Source organism: Thalassophryne amazonica, chromosome 9, assembly GCF_902500255.1.
Source record: "Thalassophryne amazonica chromosome 9, fThaAma1.1, whole genome shotgun sequence".
Taxonomy (NCBI): Eukaryota; Metazoa; Chordata; class Actinopteri; order Batrachoidiformes; family Batrachoididae; genus Thalassophryne; species Thalassophryne amazonica.
Genome location: NC_047111.1, coordinates 107,130,663 through 107,157,006, shown reverse-complemented (window position 1 = coordinate 107,157,006; position 26,344 = coordinate 107,130,663). Strand labels below are relative to the sequence as shown.

Genomic DNA, 26,344 nt, shown 5'->3' with positions numbered 1-26,344 from the left:
ATTTGAGGGAGCGTGCAATTGGCATGCTGACAGCAGGAATGTCAACCAGAGCTGTTGCTCGTGTATTGAATTTTCATTTCTCTACCATAAGCTGTCTCCAAAGGAGTTTCAGAGAATTTGGCAGTACATCCAACCAGCCTCACAACCTCAGACCACGTGTAACCACACCAGCCCAGGACCTCCACATCCAGCATGTTCACCTCCAAGATCGTCTGAGACCAGCCACTCGGACAGCTGCTGAAACAATCGGTTTGCATAACCAAAGAATATCTGCACAAACTGTCAGAAACCGTCTCAGGGAAGCTCATCTGCATGCTCGTCGTCCTCATCGGGGTCTCGACCTGACTCCAGTTCGTCGTCGTAACCGACTTGAGTGGGCAAATGCTCACATTCGCTGGCGTTTGGCACGTTGGAGAGGTGTTCTCTTCACGGATGAATCCCGGTTCACACTGTCCAGGGCAGATGGCAGACAGCGTGTGTGGGTGAGCGGTTTTCTGATGTCAATGTTGTGGATCGAGTGGCCCATGGGTGGCGGTGGGGTTATGGTATGGGCAGGCATCTGTTATGGACGAAGAACACAGGTGCATTTTATTGATGGCATTTTGAATGCACAGAGATACCGTGACGAGATCCTGAGGCCCATTGTTGTGCCATACATCCAAGAACATCACATGTTGCAGCAAGATAATGCACGGCCCCATGTTGCAAGGATCTGTACACAATTCTTGGAAGCTGAAAATGTCCCAGTTCTTGCATGGCCGGCATACTCACCAGACATGTCACCCATTGAGCATGTTTTGGATGCTCTGGACCGGCGTATAGGACAGCGTGTACCAGTTCCTGCCAATATCCAGCAACTTCGCACAGCCATTGAAGAGGAGTGGACCAACATTCCACAGGCCACAATTGACAACCTGATCAACTCCATGCGAAGGAGATGTGTTGCACTGCATGAGGCAAATGGTGGTCACACCAGATACTGACTGGTATCCCCCCCAATAAAGTAAAACTGCACCTTTCAGAGTGGCCTTTTATTGTGGACAGTCTAAGGCACACCTGTGCACTAATCATGGTGTCTAATCAGCATCTTGATATGGCACACCTGTGAGGTGGGATGGATTATCTCAGCAAAGGAGAAGTGCTCACTATCACAGATTTAGACTGATTTGTGAACAATATTTGAGGGAAAAGGTGATATTGTGTATGTGGAAAAAGTTTTAGATCTTTGAGTTCATCTCATACAAAATGGGAGCAAAACAAAAAGTGTTGCGTTTATATTTTTGTTGAGTATATATATATATATATATATATAGTAATGGATTTAGGAGCCACGCTGAACACCGCAGCAGCACAACGTCTCAGCTCAGCAGCTTGAACAGCGCAGATCCGTGTAATTTTCAACACTAATATTTGGGAATGTGTGTGTGTGAGAGAGTAAGTTTAATACTTTCCTGACATAATTTAAAGTAAATTAATTTTACTGGCTTGATATCCAGGTCAAAATGGCATTTTAACATGTATTTTGCGAGCATTTTTCTGAGTGTGTTCAGTCGTGAATCTCCATTGAAAATGCATTAACATCCGGGACCTTCAATATTTTACCTGCTTAGGAGGCGTCATGTCGCTGTCCATGAAGGGACGTTCGTTTAGTGTGCAGCATTGGGTGTGCGTTCTCTAGCTCTCATATGTAACCTCTTTTGTGTGCGTACAGCATTGCTGACACATGGGTTAACATCAAAATTAAGAGGTAGAGACAGAGGCAACCGTTTGTACAGTTACAGCACAAAGAATATTCATTTTTAATTTTTTTATTGTTGATCTAGAAACATGAAGCCATGCCTCTAATGGACTTGACTACTGACCAAGAGATGGGGGAGAGAGAGAGGGAAGAGTGAGAGAAAAAAAGCGGTTAGCGTCACCTAATGGTTCCCAATCATTTTATTTAAAAAGCAAACACAAGGGTCTACATCAAACTGACCTCATTTCAGAGCACTGGAGGTTTTGCTCTGGTGTTGTGAACATATAAAACACTGGATTGAAAAATTAAATGAAAAGGACTTAAAAAAAATTGTATGAGAAAGTAATCTAAAGTACATCAAGGTCATTTTTCTGTCAATACTGACTGAATGCTAACTGACAGAGCTATGGTTTATTTTATGCATCCTCACAAATCATTATGAACAGCTGAAGGAGTATTTAGTTGGTGTTGTGTGTAGTCGAGAAGCACAACTTCAGTGTGTAAGGGTAAGGCCCACCTAGGAGAGCAGAGAAACATCAATAAATAACCAGAGACAATCAAAGGCTGACTTTTTAAAATAAATGTTGTGTAACAGAAGGCTGCGTAAGCAGAAAAGGACATGTTTCATGTAGGGTAACGAGGACTTACTGGGGTTTTTCATCTGGTGATGGTTCATCATAGCCAGGGCTTCCATGGCATCGTTGATGGATTCCCACTCCAGCAGACCGGATGAACTTCGCTCACCTGTTTCACAGAGAAACATTGGTAACATCAGCAAATGGTATTCAAATGACTGCTACTCACTCAAAGTAAAGCTGCCTGCACAATACGCAGTTTCAGCATAGTCACAGTGCTGTGCACAAGTACACCCAACGTTTTTTTTTTGGTTGAGTAAAAAAAAAAAAAAAAAATTTCACAGTTCTCATCTTCCATAATTAAGTTACAGGAGAGATATACAGCAACTTACTTAAATGTAGGGGTTCTTACAATATAGCAGACAGTTCAGTCCAAAAGTATCTGGCTTCTTGGTATTTCACACATTTTAATTTGTTTATCCCATTTCAAATATAAAAACTATAAAAAAAAAATTAACATCTTTAAACTCAAAGTAAATCTCTACAACTACAACCCCTGGCAATAATTATGGAATCACCGGCCTCGGAGGATGTTCATTCAGTTGTTTAATTTTGTAGAAAAAAAAAAAAAAAGCAGATCACAGACATGACAAAACTAAAGTCATTTCAAATGGCAACTTTCTGGCTTTAAGAAACACTATAAGAAATCAGGAAAAAAATTGTGGCGGTCAGTAACGGTTACTTTTTTAGTTGTAGATATAAATTAACTAAAAAGATCAAAGTCAAGATGATGGTTTGCATAAGTAATCGGCCACTTTGGTGTAATACTTGTGATTGCCAGTTTTCTTCAGACATGTCAGAGGATGGATACATGAACATTTCCAAATCAATGAATATGTCTTAGACTTAACTGACATCAATTATGAAGAAACACAAACAGTATGGCACTCTATGGTAAATCTGTGGAGTAGATAGTTCTCAAAAATTGAGTGACTGTACACGAAGGAGACGGAAAAGAAAGACACCAAGACCACCCAGAAGACCTTGTAGGCTTCTGTGGCTGTGACTGGAGAGACTGTGCATAGTGCATGTTTTGCATTTTTATCCCCCGTTATACAACTTCATGATGACATGGAGCAGACGAGGATTTTCTTAAAAAGAAGACCTGAAAGTTCAACTACAATTTGCCAGAAGGTAAATCTGAGATGCAAGCCTAGCTCTGACGTTGGAGAAAGATCTTTGGGCAGTTTTGCCTATTCATCTTTGCAGCACCTCTCAAACTCCATCAGGTTAGAAGGTAAGTGTTAGCCATTTTCAGGTCTCTCCAGAGATGTTCAATGGGCTAGGTCTGGGCTCTGGCTGGGCCACTCAAGGACATTCACAGAGTTGTCCTGAAGCCACTTATTTGTTATCTTTGCTGAGCTTAAGCCGCGTTCACACTGGGCGCGACGCGAGCGACTGCAGCCACAGGTTGCCATGTAATCCCTATGTAAGGACGCGTTTTGGCGCCAAACCGCGCAGCGCAACGCGATGGAGGCGAGTGAAGCGATGCGAGTGAAGTGATTGAGCGTTTTGCGCGTTTGTGGCGCGATATTGCGTCGCCTCACGTCGCGATGCCCTCCTCCCCAAGTTCAAAAATCGGAACTTTTTCGTCTCATCGCGCTGCGATGACCAATCAGGGACTGAATATGTAGTGATGTGGAGATGTCTGGACTTTGACTGAAGATGTGAACATGTCCTGTATCTGGTAGCAGCCTGTGAGCAGGACTTATGTCTCTTTTGTCCTTTATTTCATAATCATGACAGTTTTTGGAGCTAACAGCAGCACCACAGCAGCGGGGAGCGGAGTTTCTTTTTATTTTACGTGCGCGCACGCGCGCAAATCATCCTGGAGATTATTTTACTTAACTACACACCTGTATAAAGCAAATGGTGACTGGTTTCTAAACACAATTATGACAGAGTTTTTGGAGCGAGCAGCAGCCCTATTTGCAGCAGCGGGGAGCGGAGCTTTTTCCTTTTCTTTTTTTACGTGCGCACGAGCGAATCATCTGTAGAGAATATTTTATTAATTAACTACACAGATGTATAATAAAACAAATGGTGACTAGTTTCTAAACACAATTATGACAGTTTTTGGGGGGAAGAGCCAGCTGCAGCAAGCAGTTGAGGTTTGTTTTTTTTATTGTTTACATGTACGCACGCGAACAGTACAGTTGATCCTCAAACTGGGTCCCACAGAGGTGGAAGGACCGCTGAAAGCAGCCGTCACCCAGACACAGCTCCTGCAGCAAATAATGATACTCTCTGTATTGGGAGCTTTCCACAGCAACTCGCTCCATGTGATCAAGGTCCGTCATGATAGCTTGACTGACAACCGGAGCCGGCGAGCGGAATGGAAGCTCCTCCTATTTGATGACGCACCGGGGCGAATTTTCGCAGCGAACGTCCACCCAAGCAGAGCGACACACCGGGCGAAGGAGGCGCGTCTGTCCTGGCGACCCACGCAAATCTGTAGCGTTTAATCGCGCCCGGTGTGAACGCGGCATTAGGGCCACTGTCCCGCTGAAAGATGAACCATTGAACCACCCTGCTCAACGTGCATGTTCTCATTGGAGCGACATCTCTGCTATTTTGGCATTGTGGGATAGCTCGCCCAGAGACTGAGCTCGCCAGACTACTTTCTCCACCCTGCTCAGTGTGCTGCTCTCGTTGGAGCGACAAGAGACAGAATGTGTCTATTCCCAGATACATCTCTTTCAGTGCAGCTTCTTGTTCCGATTTTAACATAAAGTTAACACCCAAGTCTTTCATCAACTGTAAATGGTCATCAAAACATTCCAATTGTATCTTTCTGAATTCTTCCGCATCAAACTCCATCGTGTCAATGTTTACAATGTGCTTGAGCAAAAACAGGTGAAGCTGCTCAGAAACTTTAAGTTTCTTAAATATTTATTATGGCCACTCTTAAAACTTCACTCATCTTTATAATTTTATTACTGATAAATTTTAGAATTAATTTTGATGATATACTCATTACCTCACAGGAATATATCACAATTATCTGGGAACTACTTTTTGCACAGGAATTCATCAAGCACATTGGCTGAAGGCACATACTAACACAGAATATCCTGAAACTTGAGGTGTTCGGCCAAAACAAGAGGGTCCACTTTTAGCTTGCCATAAGCTAAGCGATGTGGCACGCGTGAGTGTATGTCATTGCCCGAGTCTGAGGTAAAGAGCGCTCTGGAGCAGGTTTTTTTTTTTTAAGATGTCTCTATACATTGCTGTATTCATCTTTCCCTCAATCCTGACTAGTCTCCCAGTTCCTGCTGCTGAAAAACATCCCCACAGCATGATGAAGCCACCACCATGCTTCACTGTAGGGATGGTCTGGCCACTCTACCATACAAGCCTGATTGGTGGATTGTTGCATAGATGTGTGTCCTTCTGGAAGGTTCTCTCTCCACAGAGGAATGCTGGAGCTCTGACAGAGTGACCATCGGGTTCTTGGTCACCTCCCTAAGGCCCTTCTACCCAATTGCTCAGTTTAGACAGGCGGCCAGCTCTAGGAAGAGTCCTAGTGCAGGGGTATTCAACTCCAGTTCTCGAGGGTCCGTGTCCTGCAACTTTTAGATGTAAATTAAAAATGTATGTGTCCCTGGTCCAACAGACCTGAATCAAATTGCTGAATTACCTCAGTATGCAGTCAAGTTCTTCAGAGTGCTGCTAATGACCTCATTAACTGACTCAGGTATGTTGAAGCAGAGAAGCACCTAAAAGTTTGCAGGACACTGGCCCTCAAGGACTGGCGTTGAATACCCGTCCTAGTCGATTCGAAATGCTTCCATTTACAGATGATGGAGGCCACTGTGCTCAGAGACCTTTAAAGCAGCAGAAATGTTTATGTACCCTTCCCTAGATTTGTGCCTCGAAACAATACTGTCTCGGATGTCTATAGACAATTTCTTTTGGTTTGTGCTCTGACATGCACTGTCAACTGTGGGACCTTAAATGTAGACAGGTGTGTGTCTTTCCAAATCATGTCCAATCAACTGAATTTTACCAGAGATGGACTCACATGTCATGGATGATCAATGGAAAGAGGATGCACCAGAGCTCAATTTTGAACTTCATGGCAAAGGCTGTATGAGCATTATGTAAGTGATTTTAGTTTTTATTTTTAAAAATTCAAAAAAATCAGAAAAGAATAAAAGCGGAATGTTTTTTAAACATATCCAGTGTGGGTATTTTGTGTAGAATTTTGAGGAAAAAGATGAATTTCATTCATTTTAGAATAAGGTGGTAACATGTAGGAAAAGTGAAGAGCTGTGAATACTTTCAGGATCCTCTCTCTCTAATATATATATACATACATAAAAACCAGAATGCAAGGTGCACCAATGAAATTCAGAAAGCTAAGGCTCAACCTTTAAAATCCGTTTCAGTCCACACTGAAGCATAAACATCCACTGGACAATGAAAAGTGTGCAGTGTGTGCTACTCACTCTTCCCTGTGAACAGTTTCACAGTTGTGGGTTTCTTAATTCCCAATTCTTCACAGACCTGTAAAAGCAGACTAGTTTAGAGAAAGCCATTTGTAGATTATACAAGTCTCAAAGTAAAGCCCTCTGCTACTATTATTTTAAGAACCTGGTTGAAGATCTCCGTGGAGATGTCAGGCTGTGCATTAAAGAAGTGTAGGACATTGCTGGGATGCTGGATGCGGTTCTTGGCTGCCTGCTCTGGGGAAGTGAAGCGGTTGTTACGGGATCCATGGAAGTCTTTGAAGCTGCTGGTGTTGTCCTCCAATTGGTAGCTTTGCCCTGGAACAATAGCTTGCTGCTTGGATACACTGCAAGGAAGGAAAGATGATATACACAACAGTGAGATGATGTTATGATCTATGTTTGTAGTTTTATACTGGAATGGGTTGTGACTGTTGCTCACCAAACATTGAGTTTTTGTCCGAACAGAAAGTTGTTGTTGAGGTGAGTAATGGCCCTGTCCACAGAATAACAATCTCCCATCTCCACCATCGCTGCCCCGGGCTTACTCTTCATGAACTTGATCTGCAAGTAAAAACATCCAGTTGACCACACAACATCAAGAGCAAGAACAGTTTTTTTTCTAGAAACACAAGCAGGATCTTGTTTGTCATTTTAGCTCCTGAGCCACTTTTCTGCAAATCCAGGTTGGACTGTCTATGTATGTACCAGACTGTAGAAAATGGTGAACATGTTGAACCTGTGGACTAATGAGGTCCAAGTCTTTATGCTGGTAGACTTATGCCAGATAATCTCAAGGGTGCTGGTGATAAAACTTTGTTTTGACTGAAACTGACAGAGCGAAGCGGTACAACATCTACAACCCCTAGGGATGGGTATTGATAAGATTTTATCGATAGATGCCATTATCGATTCCGCTTATCGATTCCCTTATAGACACCTGGTTTTCTATGTCAACAAAATTTTAAATTGGTCACTGGATCCTTGATCTCTGGACATAAATAAAAATAAACGACATCTGTAGTTTTTGTTAAAAGCATTTCTTTTCAGACATTTTGGCATGAATGTCTCTCCGCACCTCTGAGCTGAACTCAGCTGGCTGCTGCACGTCAGCACAGGACGTCTCATTTTGGGAGGAAAAAACGTTTTGATCGATTGCAGTTTGTTTGTCTTACAACATTTGGAAATAAGTGTCATTTGATTTCAATGGCGTTTCGCTTTGAAGTTATTAATTCCGACTGGATTCTATCGTTCTAACTTGACTCGGCAGAGAGCTGCACAGCATTTGAAGCTGTGTGAACAGAACGGAGGATGATTCTCCTTTCTTTCTCGCAACAAGACAGGAGTCCCAGTTAGTGACTTTATCCGCACAAAAGTGACTCACGATTGACATATTCAGGGATGAAAGCGGTGAAAAACAAAAAAGCTGTAACCCAAAATTACCCCCCAACACCACCTGCACGAAAATGTTTGAATTCTAGAAGCTCTGAAATGCAATCTGGGGCTATTCCAGACAAACTGCAGTGAGTGCAGCATCCACTTTGGTGAGAAAAAAAAAATTCAAATTCATTCCAGTAGTATTCTGCTCTTACAAGGATGCAGCAGTTTTCTAGCTTGGCAGATAGTTCTGGAGGAAATCACTGAAGAAATTAATACATTGAAAATATGGTTTGACCAAAACAAATTGTCATTAAACTTAAATAAAACAGGGATGAAGTGGAAGTGTAAGAGTTACTAGGTGTTCACAGGAAACATTTATTTCTATATGCATTTATTTATTTTCATTGTTAGTTGGTTTTATCTTTTCTGTTTGTTTCATCAGGTTCTTTGTCTCTTTCTCTAAAACTGTATTGTAGCATAATCAGTTATTATGAGTTATTACTATTATTGCTGTTGCCATTATTAATATAGAAAAAAAAAAACAACACAATTTCACTCTTACGACAACGAACGCTGAGCCATTAATTATACAGAAAACATGCAGAGATGTGAACAGCTTAATGCTAACTTTAACATGGAAAACGCCATAAACATGCTAACGCATTAGAATCGCTCCCATTTAAGTTACAAAATACATCAACTGTTTCAGAAGACCATAACAGGTCGGTTTAACATAAAAAAGGTAAATATTACTCAGACATATGCTCTTTAGGATTTTAGCGGGGAAAAATTAAGATAAAGCAAAATAAAACAATGAATCAACGAAGCAGCAAATCAAAGCACTACTTCGATATGTGAATCACTGCTTCGATTGGTTCAAGGTTCAAAGCAAAGCTGTGCCGCAGAAAGGTTGATTACAGACCCGCTGCAGGGTCTGTAATCAATGTAGAGAAAAAAGTGTTCTCAGTTATAGCTGAACAAGATACAACCCTAGAAAGGGATTTTTTTCCTAAGCAAAAAGTGAAACCAACTGCAAGAAAGGTTGTACGAGGTCTGTCAATAGGTCCTTTTTATTTTTTTCAAAAACTATATGGATTTCATTCATGTTTTTACGTCAGACATGCTTGAACCCTCGTGCGCATGCGTGAGTTTTTCCACGCCTGTCGGTGACGTCATTCGCCTGTGAGCACTCCTTGTGGGAGGAGTCGTCCAGCCCTTCGTCGGAATTCCTTTGTCTGAGAAATTGCTGAGAGACTAGCGCTTTGTTTGATCAAAATTTTTTCTAAACCTGTGAAGTACACATCGAAGTGGACACGGTTCGAAAAATTAAGCTGGTTTTCGGTGAAAATTTTAACGGCTGATGAGAGATTTTGAGGTGATACTGTCGCTTTAAGGACTTCCCACGGAGCGAGACGTCGTGCAGCGCTCCCAAGCGCCGTCGTCAGCCTGTTTCAGGCTCTATTGATCCAGGACGTCGTGAGAGAACAGAGAAGTTTTAGAAGAAGTCGGTTTCAGCATTTTATCTGGATATTCCACTGTTAAAGGGGATTTTTTTTTTAAGGAAAGACGTGCGAACGGATTGCAGCGTCGGCTCGCAGCCGGCGCAACGCTCCGCCACAGGAAAAACACCTCCGTTGGAAGCCTTAAGGACAAGTTGGAACATGTCCAGCTGTTAAACAATTTCTCATATACTCACTCCACTGAAAGCCATCAAAAGCCGCCTCGATTTTACAAATGGTTATCAACACGGAGGTGTTTTTCCTGTGCCGGCGCGGTGCGGCCCGTCCGCACGTCTTTCATAAAAAAAAAAAAAAAAATCTCCTTTAACAGTAGAATATCCGAATAAAATGCTGAAACCGACTTCTTCTGAAACTTCTGTTCTCTCACGACGTAGTGGATCAATAGAGCCTGAAATGTGGAGGTTTTCAGCTTGAAACAGGCTGATGACGGCGCCTGAGAGCGCTGCGCGACGTCTCGCACCGTGGGAAGAAAGCGACAGTATCACCTCAAAATCTCAGCCGTTAAAATTTTCACTGAAAACCAGCTTAATTTTTCGAACCGTGTCCACTTCGATGTGTCTCACAGGTTTAGAAAAAATTTTGATCAAACGAAGCGCCAGTCTCAGCAACTTCTCAGACAAAGGAATTCCGACGAGGGGCTGGACGACTCCTCCCACAAGGAGTGCTCACAGGCGAATGACGTCACCGACAGGCGTGGAAAAACTCACGCATGCACACGAGGGTTCAAGCACGTCTGACGTAAAAACATGAATGAAATCCATATAGTTTTTGAAAAAAATAAAAAGGACCTATACTTTATTGACAGACCTCGTATACAGTAATACTTACCAATTTGTTAAATGTACCACCATAACCCAATATATCATACTAATATAATAAGAAATCCAAACAATCTGTTTACCGTATTTTCCAGACTATAAGTCGCACTAGCCACTTTATCCATTATAAAGAAAAATAAACCATAAATAAGGTCCACTGGACTATAAGTCCCATGGACATACAGGTATGTTAACATGAAAAGTTCAGATGATAATATTGTGACGGCTACCGTTTTCGGATGCATATTTAACCAGTCTTAACTTGTAATCTGCAGAGTATGATTTTCTTTTTGGTGGCATTTTTTCGGGCGTTCTCCGTTGTCTTGTTATCAGTAACGTTAAAATTTTTATTTTTCTATGGTAGTCAGAAGTCGCAGGAACAGTCACACAAGCCTCGAGTGCCCTCTCGTGAGCTGCATTTTACCTACGGATTTGTTTATATTTTGCAGACCACATTGCGAGCCGAACCATGCAGCGCCTACCTGCGCAGCTCATGACCACCCAGCGCTGTCGATCCAGCTCCTTCCAAGTGCAGACGCTAATCCTCCACCGTCGCTCAGTGCTCCCACGCAGCTCTCAGCGTCAACTTAAACACTCTGCTCACACTGATATCCAAGGGTTGAAGCTGTTCTGTTCGCCATGCCGGAATAACAGCAAGCACCGTGTTCGTCAGCTTCACACGCTGTGGGTGAGGTGAGGAATACGCATCCAACGTTCTGTTCTCTGATTGGTTATCGCGACCAGCGTGAATTATAGGATGGCCGTCATACTACAGTGCCCATGATGCATTGCATTTCCTTTTCCGGTGGCCACTATAAAACATAGATGGACTGTCACGTAAAATTGTTTTGTTACAGTAAATTAATTGAGATCCTACCGGTATAGTTTTCATTTATAAGTTGCGCCAGAGTATAGGTCGCACCCCCGGCCAAAACATGTAAAAAAGTGCGACTTATAGTCCGGAAAATACGGTAATTGGATATGAAATAATAGAAGTTTCAGATCAATGATCACTCTACGTCAAAATATGAGATCCAATAAAAGTTAACTATGATTTGTACATATTTTCCTTTTTCTGCTAATGATGCATACTTTCCCTGACTGAACTGTTTTCAACTTTTTTCAGCATTATTGCAGATGATTTGGTTTTTGTGAAATTAAATTAGCAAAATGGATACTTCATGAAACTTATATTATCTGACTTCAGTTCACTCTGATATATTCAATATCTACTCAGTTTTCAGAGTTTTTGTAAAATCATATTTTAATCAGTAATAGTAAACAGAGTCAAAATGAATGTAATTTTTTTGAGATTTTTATTTTAAGTTGATTTTATTTATTTCAAAATTTTGATGTCAAAAATCAAAGCAAATGTATGTATGTGGGAACTCTTTTTCCCCAAACAAATCACAAACCGCTTGGGTGGGCATGTCTTTTTTTTTTTTTTTTTTTTAATAAACATGGGGTTGTGCTTATTTTTCCCCTCTTTGTTTGAACTTGAGAGACATGCTTTGCTATTAATTCAGCAGGCATATTTTTGATATTTCAATAGATTTAACAACATCTGACTAAACGTAACAGTCGCTATCATTTGTATCACAGTCGCTGCCACAACTTTGTGATACAAATTGTGTGAAAAGACTATTTTCCCATATTGGCAAGATGACAAAACTATAATACACAGTCTGTCACATGGATTCAAACACAGTGTTACCATTTGATAAGACCACATATTTGCATTGGACTGTTACCGTTCTCTCTACATTTATCTAAACATTTGACTTCAGCAATTTGTGCTTTTATAACTGATGACTTAAAATGAAATTTGATACAAGTTGCATCTAATGTTCATTAAATCACCAATATAACTTTTGGTTCTAAGGAACACTGATTTGGGTTTAAATTTTCTTATTCACTTCTATAAACCCTGTAAAAATCAATGTCTCATTTCTTTGAGCATGTCATTTTTATTTTGCTCCATGTGGATATTTCTCTCTCTCTCACAAACACAACAGAAGAAACCATAAAATGCAGATTTAGCAGGCCAACATCACACTAGCATGGAGACAGTTTGAAGTAATTTCACCCCAAAGACAGATTTTGATTTGTGTGAACTTGAATAATGTCAACTGACAAAGAATGCCATCAAAATAATAATAATCAAGTCAAAGACTTACCGGGGATATTAATGTTTCTGTATAAATCATAATAAAAAAAAACTGGGTCAGCACTTTGGTCAAACCAGACCCATTTGAACTTATTTGTGATGAACTTTAAACCATCTCCCTGCAGCAGAACAATGTTTCAATTATTTTCTTTGTCCTTTCAGTACAAGGCAAAGTTCATGGTACAATCTGTAACAGTGCCAATTATTTCATTGCTGTGTGGTCCAGCGGCACTATGCTACATTTATCCTTCAGTCTCGGATCAGGACATGAAAAATTAAAATTTAATATCCACTGTGACGTCTCAGATGTTCCCAAGCAATTTTACAAATATAAACATTGTGAAGACCGACCACAATTAAATCTGATGTGAGCCAGGAAAACAAAAAAACAACCCGGAAATGTTCACCACGTAAGCGGGGAAGAAAAAAAAAAAAGAGATTTCTGAGACTTCCAATCATCTTCTGTTGAAGATGTCACACCAGAAACCTTTTCTTTCATAGACATCTTCACATGGTGTGCCATCACTGTGTGAAGTTTCACTGAAATCCAAGAAGCGGTTTAGGAGGAGTTGCTCTTATCAAGTCAATATACTATTTATAATTGTACGACAATTTATAAACAAGATCAATAGGGCAGCACAGTCTCATTTGAACCTCTGCATGACAGCATGGGATTTGACCACTTCTGGGGGCAGCTTCCTGTTACACAGCATAACTTCACAGGGACAAATGGTGTACTATTTTTTTTTTTCATCTGCAACCACTGAAGCAATCATGAAACACCACCTGCACAAAATTTTTTGAATTCTAGAAGCTCTGAAATACAATCTGGGGCTATTCCAGACAAAAAACTGCAGTGAGTGCAGCATCCATTTTGGTGAGAGAGAGAGAAAAAAAAACAAAAACAACAAACACACACACACAAAAAAAAACAAAAAAAAAAAAAACAAACAAACAAAAAAAACACCTTTCCTTATTCAAATTCACTCCAGTAGTATTCTGCCCTAAGGAACAGCAGTTTTCTAGCTTGGCAGATAGCTCTGGAGGAAATCACTGAAGTAATTAAATTGAAAACATGGTTTGACAAATTATCATTAAACAGGGATGAAGTGGAGGTGTAACCGTCACTAGCTGTTCACAGAAAACATTTATGTTCATCGTTAATTGGTTTTATATTTTCTGTTGCGTTTTTAATCAGGTTGTCTCTCTAAAATTGTATTGTAGCATTATTAGTTATTACTATTATTGTTGTCGCTATTATCTAAACAAAAATACATTTAAATATTACAATTTGTAATACATTTGACTCTTCTACGACAACAAACGCTGAGCCATTAATTATTATACAGAAAACAAATGCACACAAATGTGCTGAGATCCGAACAGCTTAATGCTAATGCGTTAGCATCGGTCCCGTTTTTAAGTTATAAAATACATCAACTGTTTCAGAAGACCATAACAGGTCGGTTTAACATAAAAAGGTAAATATTACTCAGACACATGCTCTTTAGGGTTTTAGCGGGGAAAAATTAAGATAGAGCGAAATAAAACCAATGAAGCAGCGGGTTGGATCAATGCTTCAATCTTTAAAGAAGAGCCGTGCTGCATAAATGGTTCATTACAGACTCGTAGAAACATGATCATTTTCTCGACAAACACCCCCCAAAACAACGGCCACTCTGAAAGACCGATAAGGGAACCGCTCAGCAAAAAGGCTATTGATGTCAGTTGACTGAATCATTTCTTCACGATACCCGAAGAGAACCGGGTTTCAATACCCAACCTTACTAAGCATTACATTTATCATACAACAATACCAAAATATCACAGAATTTACTTGTTTAAATGATATCAGCATTAAATTATTGCCATACCTGTATTTATCTTGTGTAATATTGGAAATAAAGGACAAGAAACTGACAAGGTAGAAAATTTGTTGAACGATGCTATGATATTTGGCGTGGGAAGCAGACAGGACAGGAAATTGTCTGGAACATCGAGACGTTGCGCATTTACTACCTTCACAAGAGCATTCTTTTAGACAGCAAGAATTTACAAAAAGATGGAAAACCGTCCAAAGACGGCGAATAAGCATCCTTGAAAGATTTCTGTTCTCTGTGGGAGCAACTACAGCTGCCTTCCACTGGAGGATAGTGTGAAGGAAGCAGTCTGGAGCCACAGGGAGACCACCAAGTGCTTTGTATTTGATGAATGGTGGTGTTGTGCAGCGCTAAGAGGTTGTCCACTGCACGGTAGTGCCCAGGTGCAAACCTGAAGCAGCTCATGAGGGTGGGCACTTGGAATAGCTTGTCAGTGAGCACCAGTGTTGCCAGTAACGCATTACTCTGTTCTGACCACTTTTTTCAGTAACAAGCAATCCAACGCGTTACTCTTTCCAAATCAGTGCTGTGTGATATAAGTACTGAACTTGTACAACAGAGGGCTTTAGCAATGCAGAGATCTTTGCAGGAGAATGAAGGTCCAAGGCTTTGGAGCGCTGATGCTTCCCATGTTACTGTATGGTTGTGAGACTAACCAGTCACCTAAGGGGACAAGTGGATGGCTTTGGTTCCAGGTCTCTTTGGGAGGACCCTTGGGTACCACTGGAATGACTATCAATCGAGGTGTTACAGTACTTAGGGAGATGAATCTGAGGACTGTCACAGTGATCAGGGAGCTTCAGCTTCAACACTAAGTGGTGCGTTTCCCTACGCATGATTCCACACATAGGTGTCTGAGTGCTTTATCTTGGTTTAGCAGATCGATGATTACTTTCCAGCGGTATGGATGGACCAGAGTTACCTGCCTAGGTGGTTGGAATCTAGGACCAAAGGCTGTATTGTGGTGTCATGGATGTTGATTTGCAGTATAGTCTTTTTGTTGTGCAATAGTACAAAATGGGTTTAATTAAATTCAAGTCACTCACCCGCTGTACATTGCCATAGAGGCAGAAGATGTTGAAAACTTTGTCAGCGTTGATCTTTGATGGTTCAAGACCATAAACCATAAGAACAGGGGAATCAGCATGAGGGCCATACTCAGGAGGGGGCGGTCCATATCCTGAGCCGTAGCGCTGGCTACCACGACCACGCCCACCCATAGCAGGTCCCATGCGATGAGGAGGGTGCCCATAGCTGTCATCATTGTAGCTGTGATAACCTCCTTGTGGGCCACCTTATTTAAAGAGAAAATAAGTGCTCAGTTCATAAATCAATTACATGGGGCAATTCCCCAGTTACCCAAACCAACACATTTACCATAATCCGGAGGGTGATCTCCCAGGAGTGCAGGCTGCCGCTGCCGTTTGTTGGGATTGGCATTGGGATCTGAAATGGCAGAGAAAAGTTACAAATTGAAAGCTTCACTTCAGTTACCTTATGTAAACTACAAAGAGTTAAGGGACAAAGTGAAAATGGACATGCAAAAATAGGACCTGACATCTGAAGTGTAAAAAATAAAAAATTGCAGTTTCTATTTTGTTATAAAAACAAAAAAAACATAATGGAGATTTTTTTTAAGCATTGATGTTTAAAAACAAAATTTTAAACATTGTCATTATAGAAGCAACCACCTTAATTTGTCATCCCAATACAAACACACCTTGTGAATTGTTCCAATTGCCATCACCATCAGCATCTGTGCAAGTACATATACATACACGTCAAGTCCATATGAACATTAGGAAAAATAGCAAACTAGCAACACTGTTTAAGTATTTCTTTCAATCCTATGATATTGATTTTAAGAAACTGAGAAGACCAACATCAGAGAAAACAATGCATGAGTGCCACACGTGGCACTCGCACTGTAAACATGTTTTATTGAAAGCTCTGCAGTTAATACAAGCGGCATGAAATTAAAATAGCAACACAAGTGAAAAGATAACACTTTGATTACAATTGCAAGTAAAAAAAAAAAAAAAAAAATTGCCCACTTTTGGCACCTTTTAAACAGTTAATACATTTGCAGTGCCATAATGAGCCTTTAAGATGGCAGGAACACTCACTAAATCCAGCTTTGTTCACATTTAAGACTTTCATGCTTTATCACGTAGTCAGTAACAGCACAGCAGGTGGGTCAGAAATAAAAGTGAAAGTAGTGCTCGATGGCAACAGGGCACACAGAAAACAATTTCCACCCCCCCAAAAAACTGTCTTTTCTGAGCAACAAAGCCTGCAGTTAATCCTGTGCACTACAGCTGATTTTAAAAAACAAACACAAACCACATTCATGCCTGGTTCACAAGGCAAGAGTTTAAAATTGTTGGTAGGTTTTCAACACCTGACACACCCCACACATGGTGGAGCGGGGAACAAATCAACATAATAGTTTTGGTCGTACAGTGTGTGGTGTGCAACCACATGGTAAAAACAACACTACACAGATTTCACACACGAACATTCCCAGGTCAGACGGGAAATCTCGCTAAACCTCTCAAGATCAAGCTTGATTTTAAAGTAAACAATTTTGGATTCCCTCTGCGCTTCTGTCACCTCACTTTGATTGGCTACACATCACATTCCACAGACTGTGCGCTCGTGGCAAACCCCACACGCTGGGATATCGGGACAAGACAATCAAACATGCTGAATATTCACAATTTGAGGTCTGAGCGGTCTTGACGCCCTTCTGCTACACTTTTAGCACACCACACACAGCAGGAATATCTGATAAAATTATCTTTAGAGCCATCATGTTAGTCGGGCTTCCTTTAAAATTGTCAGAAGGGGAAGATCAGGTCAGAAACCGGCATAATTATCTTACCGTGTGAACCAGGCACCAGTCACAGAAAAGAACTTGGTAGTCTGTCTGTTGCAAGAAGAAGAAGAAGAAAAAAAAGCTTGTTTCCACAGTTTCGAAGTACATCACAAGGTATTTTTAGTTTACAGGTGTTCTGCATGGATGCTACTCTCCTCATGCCTTAAAATGTCTGTCACTTTTGTAGCATTACTGGTTGATACTTCACTCTTTCCTGCAGACATGGTACCATGTGTGTCTAGTTAGAATATTCCTCCATTCTGCCCGTCATGCACAGACTCTTCAGAGGACGTTTGATATAAACATGTTCAAATGCCTTAATACTGCCTCAGCATTTTGCAGTTTAGTACAAATAATGAGTGAGCGTATTGCCATCTCTATGTCATTAAGAAATGCAGCAGACTATAACTGACAAAGCCAATTGTTAGTGGCAATCTTGTTACTGCAGTCCATGTGGATTGGCAATACTCCGTACCACCAGCAGGTGCTTGCAGGAGGCACTTGCAGTATCTACACAGAGTCTAGCAAAGAGGGTGGAAAGACTAGTTGTGCAGCACAACGTGGGGCACAGGGCTGATTCACAAACAGAAACCACTGCAGAATTTATTCGAACAGTATGAAAATAGTTTTCTGGAAACGCAGCTGTTCACATACTCTGTAAACACATAGTAACATGGTGGAACATTCCAAGACTGGATTGTTCCCCCATGATGTTTTATGTATTTTGGCCTTTCACTACCAACTAATAGATGGCAGTGCACATTGCTAAGGCAGTGAATTTCACTTGCATTTGGTGTTTCGGCATTTCCCATAATGCCCCTGGCAGCCGCCTGGGCTTCCCAGAATGCACCGCAGTGCCAGCAGAGTTTTGCTGTCTCATAGCACATATAAACAATGGCAAAGCGAGGATGTGGATGGCGTTAATTTAGCGGGTTCACGGGCGATCACGGTGATTATATGCTCTCCCAAGATGAGAGGTGTAGCACCTGTGATGGACTTCTGCTGTGCCCCGATGTTGTCTTATTGTCCATACTTCACGAGGTGTGTTTAGACTGAGTGCTGAGCTCTTACAATGGAACTCTGCTGAAACTGACCTCTTGCCTGAGCCACGGACAGCCAGTTTCACAACTGTGAAACACCGAATGGTAAAATCTGAAAATTCAAGACATGGCTGCAGTTGTCACTAAAAGGCACCCAACTAAAACTGGATATGCTGTGAACAACTGAATAGTGGTCCAAGGCAATTGTGAGTTTACCTGTTGCTGCATAACCAGTATGACTCCATATCAAGAGTTGGCAAATTCAAAAAGAATGCATGTGCAGTACCTACTGTTTCATAACTCAATGCACAGAATGCTGCAGGCGTTTTCTTGGCTGAGGTGGGTTTTATAAAAATGGGTTATGTAACACCGAGCGAATAAAATTCCTTCTGGCTATCCACAACATTCTTGACACTATCAGAATGGCTTTTCATCGAACAGCTCATACTGTAAATCTGTTTCAATAATAAACGTAGCTATTTCTGACTGTTTAAAAAAAAAAAACAAAAAGGGGGGGGTGAAGGTTAAAATATTTCCCATATGCATATACGTGGCAACAACATAAATCATGACAAAATTCAACAATATGTAATTGTCAGGTAATAAGTTCTAAAAATATTTTACCATCAAGACAGCCTTTTAGTCATAAATCGTTGTTTGACAACTGCCTCATATGGGAAAACTCAAGCCCCCGACCCAAAAACCTATAAAAAGAAACTGACAGTAGCGCTCTAAATGAATTCAAAAACCAAACTGTAAAATGAAGTGGTGTAGTTAATTTCCTGAGAACCTGCAACATAAATTAATGACCATTTACCATACGCTACATCCACTAGCAAACTCACTAAAGCTAAATTCTGAAAGTAGAGCAACACTGAAATTAAAACCAGTACACGGTGGAAGAGAAACACAGAGCTCGATATATTTCTTCAGAAGTGTTGTAGCACTGAGCCAAAGACTTAACTCCCGAGAAGGCTGCACTATTGACAGGTTAACTTTTAAACAAATTTTTCAAAAATTACTTTTTCAGAAACAAAGCAATCAAAGATGAGTTGAGCTCTTAGGCCTGTTTTACTATCAATAAAGACAGTAAAACTAACTGTTGTGCAGCTTCTTAATTGCAGTTTGTTTTTTTAAACTGGCTATATCGTAAGTGGAACATTTAAGTAAGTAACTGAGAGCCTACACAAACATATTTAAGTAACACAAAGACAAGAGTCAAGTCCTTTAGGTTCAGTGCAATGTCATTTCAAATCATTGTCATTTCTTACAAGTACTTACAGCACCACAAATGGAGCACAGGGCACAGTGGGCAGTCTTCAGCAATGACACCACCTGCCAAACCTCGGACTTCAGTCTCAACTCATTCTCCTTCAATTATTTTTCTCTTTCCGTGCATAATTACCACCACCACCACCACAGAGAAAGTACAGCCACACGTCCAATGTCTGATTTGATTGCAGCAGGTTTTTTTCTGTATTATATATTTTTTTAAAGTTGCTCTTCAAGGCTCATTTCCAGCTTACCGTGCTGTGACCACAAAGCAGGGTATTTGCATCGTTTGAGACAGGGCTGTCACACTGAGCCAAACCTGCATCACACGGGAGGCGTTAAAGGCATCACTATAGGCCAGTGCAAAAAGAAAAATGAAACAGAGAAACACAAGAACAGCATAAGGAGGAGGAGGGGGGAGAGGGCAGATGGGAAGAAAGATACAAGGAAAAACAACACTAGAGTCCATAAATGCAGAGAGCATCAGAAAAAGATTTTTTTAATCTGTTTGCCTCTGTGCTTGTATGCTTGATGGGTGTCTGACGCTTGTGTCTTCATGGTCCCCCCTGTTTCTTCTTATGTAAAATGGACGATCACGATGTTTTTGGTGTAATAGCTGTCAGCCACTCACAAAGCTTAAAGGTCCCTAGTGCTGGACAGCAAGTCATCTGGAATATCTGCGTGATGTGCTGTCATGGCAGCTCAGCTCTGTGTGGTGCCACGGATATTCAGCTTGTAGTGTTGTCATATGTTCAGCCCATGGAGAGAGGCAAACGCCATAAACATCTGAGGCAACCGCCAGCCTCGTTTTTGTTTACTGCCCCAGTATGTGGTGTCATCTGTTGCCTGGTCAGGCTGAGTGTGCCTGAACACTCCTCTGCAGCTCCCTGTGGTTGTGTTATGGCAGTCTCATCCCAAAGGCTAGGAAACGTGGCCGCAACAACCACACACCTGCCTCTTGCCCTCATCAATGTGTTGTGTGGTAATTCCTCGGGGCTCTGCAGATGTGCTGTGCTGGTAAAGAGGTGGTGGTAGATGCTTATCAAGTTATCAAGCTCAGCCTGTGGTGGATATGCAGAATGTCTGTTCGCATGGCCTTGGAGTATTTGTCCCTTAAAATGATCAAAACGTGGCGACTGCCGTGCACAGCCAAAAATAAAATGGATTCCATGTCAGGTGATGGATAAGACGTGATGAAGAACTTGGAAATAGGAAGTACCGAGCTGAGGTTGTGTTCCAGTGTTTGTTGCCCCACTGTGTCCGATGTATGCCGAGTGGATTCACATTTGTCGTGACTTATGGGTGGTGTTATACTGTAGCTCTACAAGCCGCTGTGTTGTCTTTGGCAGCATGTGGCTGCTGAGAAGTTGCCTGTACGAGTTTGCACAGTGAGGACACAAGGAGTACCTCTGGTTCATAAGGCAGCTGAAAATAATAGCACTGAAATATATTTACAAGATGAGACATCCAAAACCTGCACAGAATGTGCATTGTACATTTTACATGGTCTGATTATATATATATATATATATATATATATATATATATATATATATATATATATATATATATATATATATATATATATATATATATATATATATATATACACACACACACACTCAACAAAAATATAAACGCAACACTTTTGGTTTTGCTCCAATTTTGTATGAGATTAACTCAAAGATCTAAAACTTTTTCCACATACACAATATCACCATTTCCCTCAAATATTGTTCACAAACCAGTCTAAATCTGTGATAGTGAGCGCTTCTTTGCTGAGATAATCCATCCCACCTCACAGGTGTGCCATATCAAGATGCTGATTAGACACCATGATTAGTGCACAGGTGTGCCTTAGACTGCCCACAATAAAAGGTGCAGTTTTATCACAGCACAATGCCACAGATGTCACAAGATTTGAGGGAGCATGCAATTGGCATGCTGACAGCAGGAATGTCAACCAGAGCTGTTGCTTGTGTATTGAATGTTCATTTCTCTACCATAAACCGTCTCCAAAGGCGTTTCAGAGAATTTGGCAGTACATCCAACCAGCCTCACAACCGCAGCCCACGTGTAACCACACCAGCATGTTCACCTCCAAGATCGTCTGAGACCAGCCACTCGGACAGCTGCTGAAACAAATCGGTTTGCATAACCAAAGAATTTCAGCACAAACTGTCAGAAACGTCTCAGGGAAGCTCATCTGCATGCTCGTTGTCCTCATCGGGGTCTCGACGTGACTCCAGTTCGTCGTCGTAACCCACTTGAGTGGGCAAATGCTCACATTCGCTGGCGTTTGGCACGTTGGAGAGGTGTTCTCTTCACGGATGAATCCCGGTTCACACTGTTCAGGGCAGATGGCAGACAGCATGTGTGGCGTCGTGTGGGTGAGCGGTTTTCTGATGTCAATGTTGTGGATCGAGTGGCCCATGGTGGCGGTGGGGTTATGGTATGGGCAGGCATCTGTTATGGACGAAGAACACAGGTGCATTTTAATGATGGCATTTTGAATGCAGAGTTACCGTGACGAGATCCTGAGGGCCATTGTTGTGCCATACATCCAAGAACATCACCTCATGTTGCAGCAGGATAATGCACATCCCCATGTTGCAAGGATCTGTACACAATTCTTGGAAGCTGAAAATGTCCCAGTTCTTGCATGGCCGGCATACTCACCGGACATGTCACCCATTGAGCATGTTTGGGATGCTCTGGACCGGCGTATACGACAGTGTGTACCAGTTCCTGCCAATATCCAGCAACTTCGCACAGCCATTGAAGAGTGGACCAACATTCCACAGGCCACAATTGACAACCTGATCAACTCTATGCGAAGGAGATGTGTTGCACTGCATGAGGCAAATGGTGGTCACACCAGATACTGACTGGTATCTCCCCCCCCCAATAAAACAAAACTGCACCTTTCAGAGTGGCCTTTTATTGTGGGCAGTCTAAGGCACACCTGTGCACTAATCATGGTGTAATCAGCATCTTGGTATGGCACACCTGTGAGGTGGGATGGATTATCTCAGCAAAGGAGAAGTGCTCACTATTGCAGATTTAGACTGGTTTGTGAACAGTATTTGAGGGAAATGGTGATATTGTGTATGTGGAAAAAGTTTTAGATCTTTGAGTTCATCTCATACAAAATGGAAGCAAAACCAAAAGTGTTGCGTTTATATTTTTGTTGAGCGTATATAGAAAAATAAACCCACATTCACACATATGTACTACACAGAATGTGAATTGCGTAATGTTTTGATTTTCAGTACACTTTAGGCTCTTTGTACATTTTGGTGGATGTTCATTCGATTACTACCCTGATAATTACCAATCTGTTGACAAAACGGCATCTAGCAATACACATGCTTTTGGTCATAGAAGTGATGAGACTCTAACCACAATGTGCCAAGAGCCTGGTCATGTTCCTCACTTCAATGTGCAAGCACACCCCTAATCTAAAGAAAAAGTCAACTGAGAAGAGATCATTTAAAATAATCACAGTACATCTGCAACGTATTCACAGCACTACACTTTTTAGGTTACAGCCTCATTCCAAAATAGAATTTATTTTTTCTTAAAATTCTACTCAACACCCCAGAATGACTACATAAAATAAGTTTAATTTTTTTTTTGCAAATTTATTAAAATAAAAATCTAAGAAATCACATATACATAAGCATTCACACACTCTTCTTAATACTTTGTTGATGCACCTTTGGCAACAATTACAGCCTCAAGTCTTCTTGAATGTGATACCACAACCTTGATGCACATCTCATTCAAAAATAAACAGGGTTTTGATTATGGGAGGAAACTGGAGTACCCGGAGAAAACCCATGCAAACAGACAAACTCCACACAGAAAGGGTGGGAAGCGAACCCATAACCTTCTTGCTGTGAGGCAACAGTGCTAACCATTAAGCCACCGTGCAGCACCATTTTACTTTCATTGTATCAGGGCACAAACATAACACCAGACTGGCATTAAGATCTTCTTACTTACCCCTAACCCAAGCACATACAAACTAGAAAATTCAAGGGGCTACTATATGGAACAACATTGATGAACGTAAAACTTTTAATCTCAGTAACTTTAAATATTCAATTAAAAACAAAATTTATTGTCATATTAGATTTTCTTCTCTCCTTATAATTATATAGATCTATTTGTTGGCTAATACAAGTGTTTATACATACAGTGAGGAAAATAAGTATTTGAACACCCTGCGATTTTGCAAGTTCTCCCACTTAGAAATCATGGAGGGGTCTGAAATTTCCATCTTAGATGCATGTCCACTGTGAGAGACAAAAAAAAACAAAACAGAAATCACAATGTATGATTTTTTAAATAATTTATTTGTATGTTACTGCTGCAAATAAGTATTTGAACACCTACGAAAATCAATGTTAATATTTGGTACAGTAGCCTTTGTTTGCAATTACAGAGGTCAAACGTTTCCTGTAGTTTCTCACACACTGCAGCAGGGATTTTGGTCCACTCCTCCATACAGATCTTCTCCAGATCTTTCAGGTTTGGAGTTTCAGCTCCCTCCAAAGATTTTCTATTGAGTTCAGGTCTGGAGACTGGCCAGGTCACTCCAGGACCTTGAAATGCTTCTTACGGAGCCCCTCCTTAGTTGCCCTGGCTGTGTGTGTGGGGTCATTTTCATGCTGGAAGACCCAGCCATGACCCATCTTCAATGCTCTTATTGAGCGAAGGAGGTTGTTTGCCAAAATCTCGCAATACATGACCCCATCCATCCTCCCTTCAATACGGTGCAGTCGTCCAGTCCCCTTTGCAGAAGAGCACCCCCAGAGTATGATGTTTCCACCCCCATGCTTCACGGTTGGGATGGTTTTCTTGGGGTTGTTCTCATCCTCTAAACATGGTAAGTGGAGTTGATTCCAAAAAGCTCTATTCTGGTCTCATCTGACCACATGACCTTCCCCCATGCCTCCTCTGGATCATCCAGATGGTCACTGGTGAACTTCAAACGGGCCTGGACATGTGCTGGCTTGAGCAGGGGGACCTTGTTGCCCTGCAGGATTTTAAACCATGACAGCATCATGTGTGACTAATGTAATCTTTGTGACTGTGGTCCCAGCTCTCTTCAGGTCATTGACCAGAATCTCCTGTGTAGTTCTGAGCTTTATCAGAATCATCCTTACCCCACAAAGTCAGATCTTGTGTGGAATCCCAGACCGAGGGAGACTGACAGTCATCTTGTGTTTCTTCCACTTTCTAATAAATAATCATAACAGTTGTCTTCTACCAAGCTGCTTGCCTGTTGTCCTGTAGTCCATTCCAGCCTTGTGCAGGTATACAGTGTTGTCCCTGGTGTCCTTAGACAGCTCTTTGGTCTTGGCTATGGTGGACAGGTTGGAGTGGGATTGAGTGTGTGAACAGGTGTCTTTTATACAGGTAACAAGTTTAAACAGGTGCAATTAATACAGGTAAAGAGTGCAGAATAAGAGGGCTTCTTAAAGAAAAATTAACAGGTCTGTGTGAGCCAGAATTCTTGCTGATTGGCAGGTGTTCAAATACTTATTTGTAGCAGTAACATACAAAAAAAAAATAAAAATAAAAATATATATATATATATAAATAATATACAATGTGGAGATGTCTGGAGTTCGACTTTATGTTGACATGTCCTGTCTCAGGACTTATGTCCTTTTTTTTTTTTTAAACTGTGATGTGAGGGTGAGCAGAGAACAACGAAATAATGCCTGCAGCCAGACTTTTTTTTTTTCCTTTAATTGTTCACATGTGCGCGCATGAACGAACATCCATGAGTGGACTCGAGATGTCCGGACTTTTTACTGGATATTTCTGGCAATCAGTCTGCATTTTTTTTCTTCAGCATGTAGTTTTTACTGCATTGAGTACACGGTATAAAAACAATCTTGTGTGATTTATACTGCGGGAACAATGGAACACAGCAGGAATCATAAATTGGCTCCGAGTCATGCCGGGTAACGTCTCTTTGCCCCGGCTTGCACTGGAACCACTTCCTTTCTGCGTCAAGCACAGGACGCCAAAAAAATTAAACAGGTTTAATTTTTCGCCGCCCGACTTGCTTCCTCCTTTGCGCCCTCGCGCTGTTGTGGTGCCGAGCTGCATTGTCTGGGCACTGAGTTGCTGCACGCGGCGTCGTCATAATGACGCACGGCGCAATCGGGAGCAACCCCGGTGTGAAAGAGGCTTTACATGCTACCTATATTTTAAATTTCTCTTAAATTTTACTTGTATAGTGTAAATAAACTCCACAGATGTTCAGTCGGATTCAGGTCTGGGCTCTGGCTGGGCCACTCAAGGACATTCACACAGTTGTCCTGCAGCCACTTCTTTGGCTGTGTGCTGAGGGTCATTGTCCTGCTGAAAGATGCACCGTCATCAGTCTGAGGTCAAGAGCGCTCTGGAGCAGGTTCTCATCCAGGATGTCTCTGCACATTACTCTTTCCTTCCATCCTGACTTGTCTCCCACTTCCTGCCGATGAAAAATGTCCCCACAGCATGATGCTGCCACCACCATGCTTCACTCTAGGGATGGTGCTTG

The 26,344-nt window shown here is 41.4% G+C and overlaps 1 protein-coding gene across 1 annotated transcript in view; it reads right to left on the bottom strand.

The window, feature by feature from the left end:
* Positions 1–1,920: 1,920 nt before the first annotated feature.
* hnrnpl (heterogeneous nuclear ribonucleoprotein L) overlaps positions 1,921–26,344 on the bottom strand; it is a 30,944-nt gene continuing 6,520 nt past the window's right edge. Inside the window, exons 7-14 of the mRNA XM_034178930.1 lie at positions 16,310–16,345; positions 15,967–16,035; positions 15,636–15,883; positions 7,267–7,388; positions 6,970–7,171; positions 6,825–6,882; positions 2,387–2,482; positions 1,921–2,255 (exon numbers count right to left, since the gene is read on the bottom strand). Of these exons, the coding sequence (XP_034034821.1) occupies positions 2,197–2,255; positions 2,387–2,482; positions 6,825–6,882; positions 6,970–7,171; positions 7,267–7,388; positions 15,636–15,883; positions 15,967–16,035; positions 16,310–16,345 (890 nt within the window). The 3' untranslated portion in view covers positions 1,921–2,196. The remainder of the gene's footprint in view (positions 2,256–2,386; positions 2,483–6,824; positions 6,883–6,969; positions 7,172–7,266; positions 7,389–15,635; positions 15,884–15,966; positions 16,036–16,309; positions 16,346–26,344) is intronic.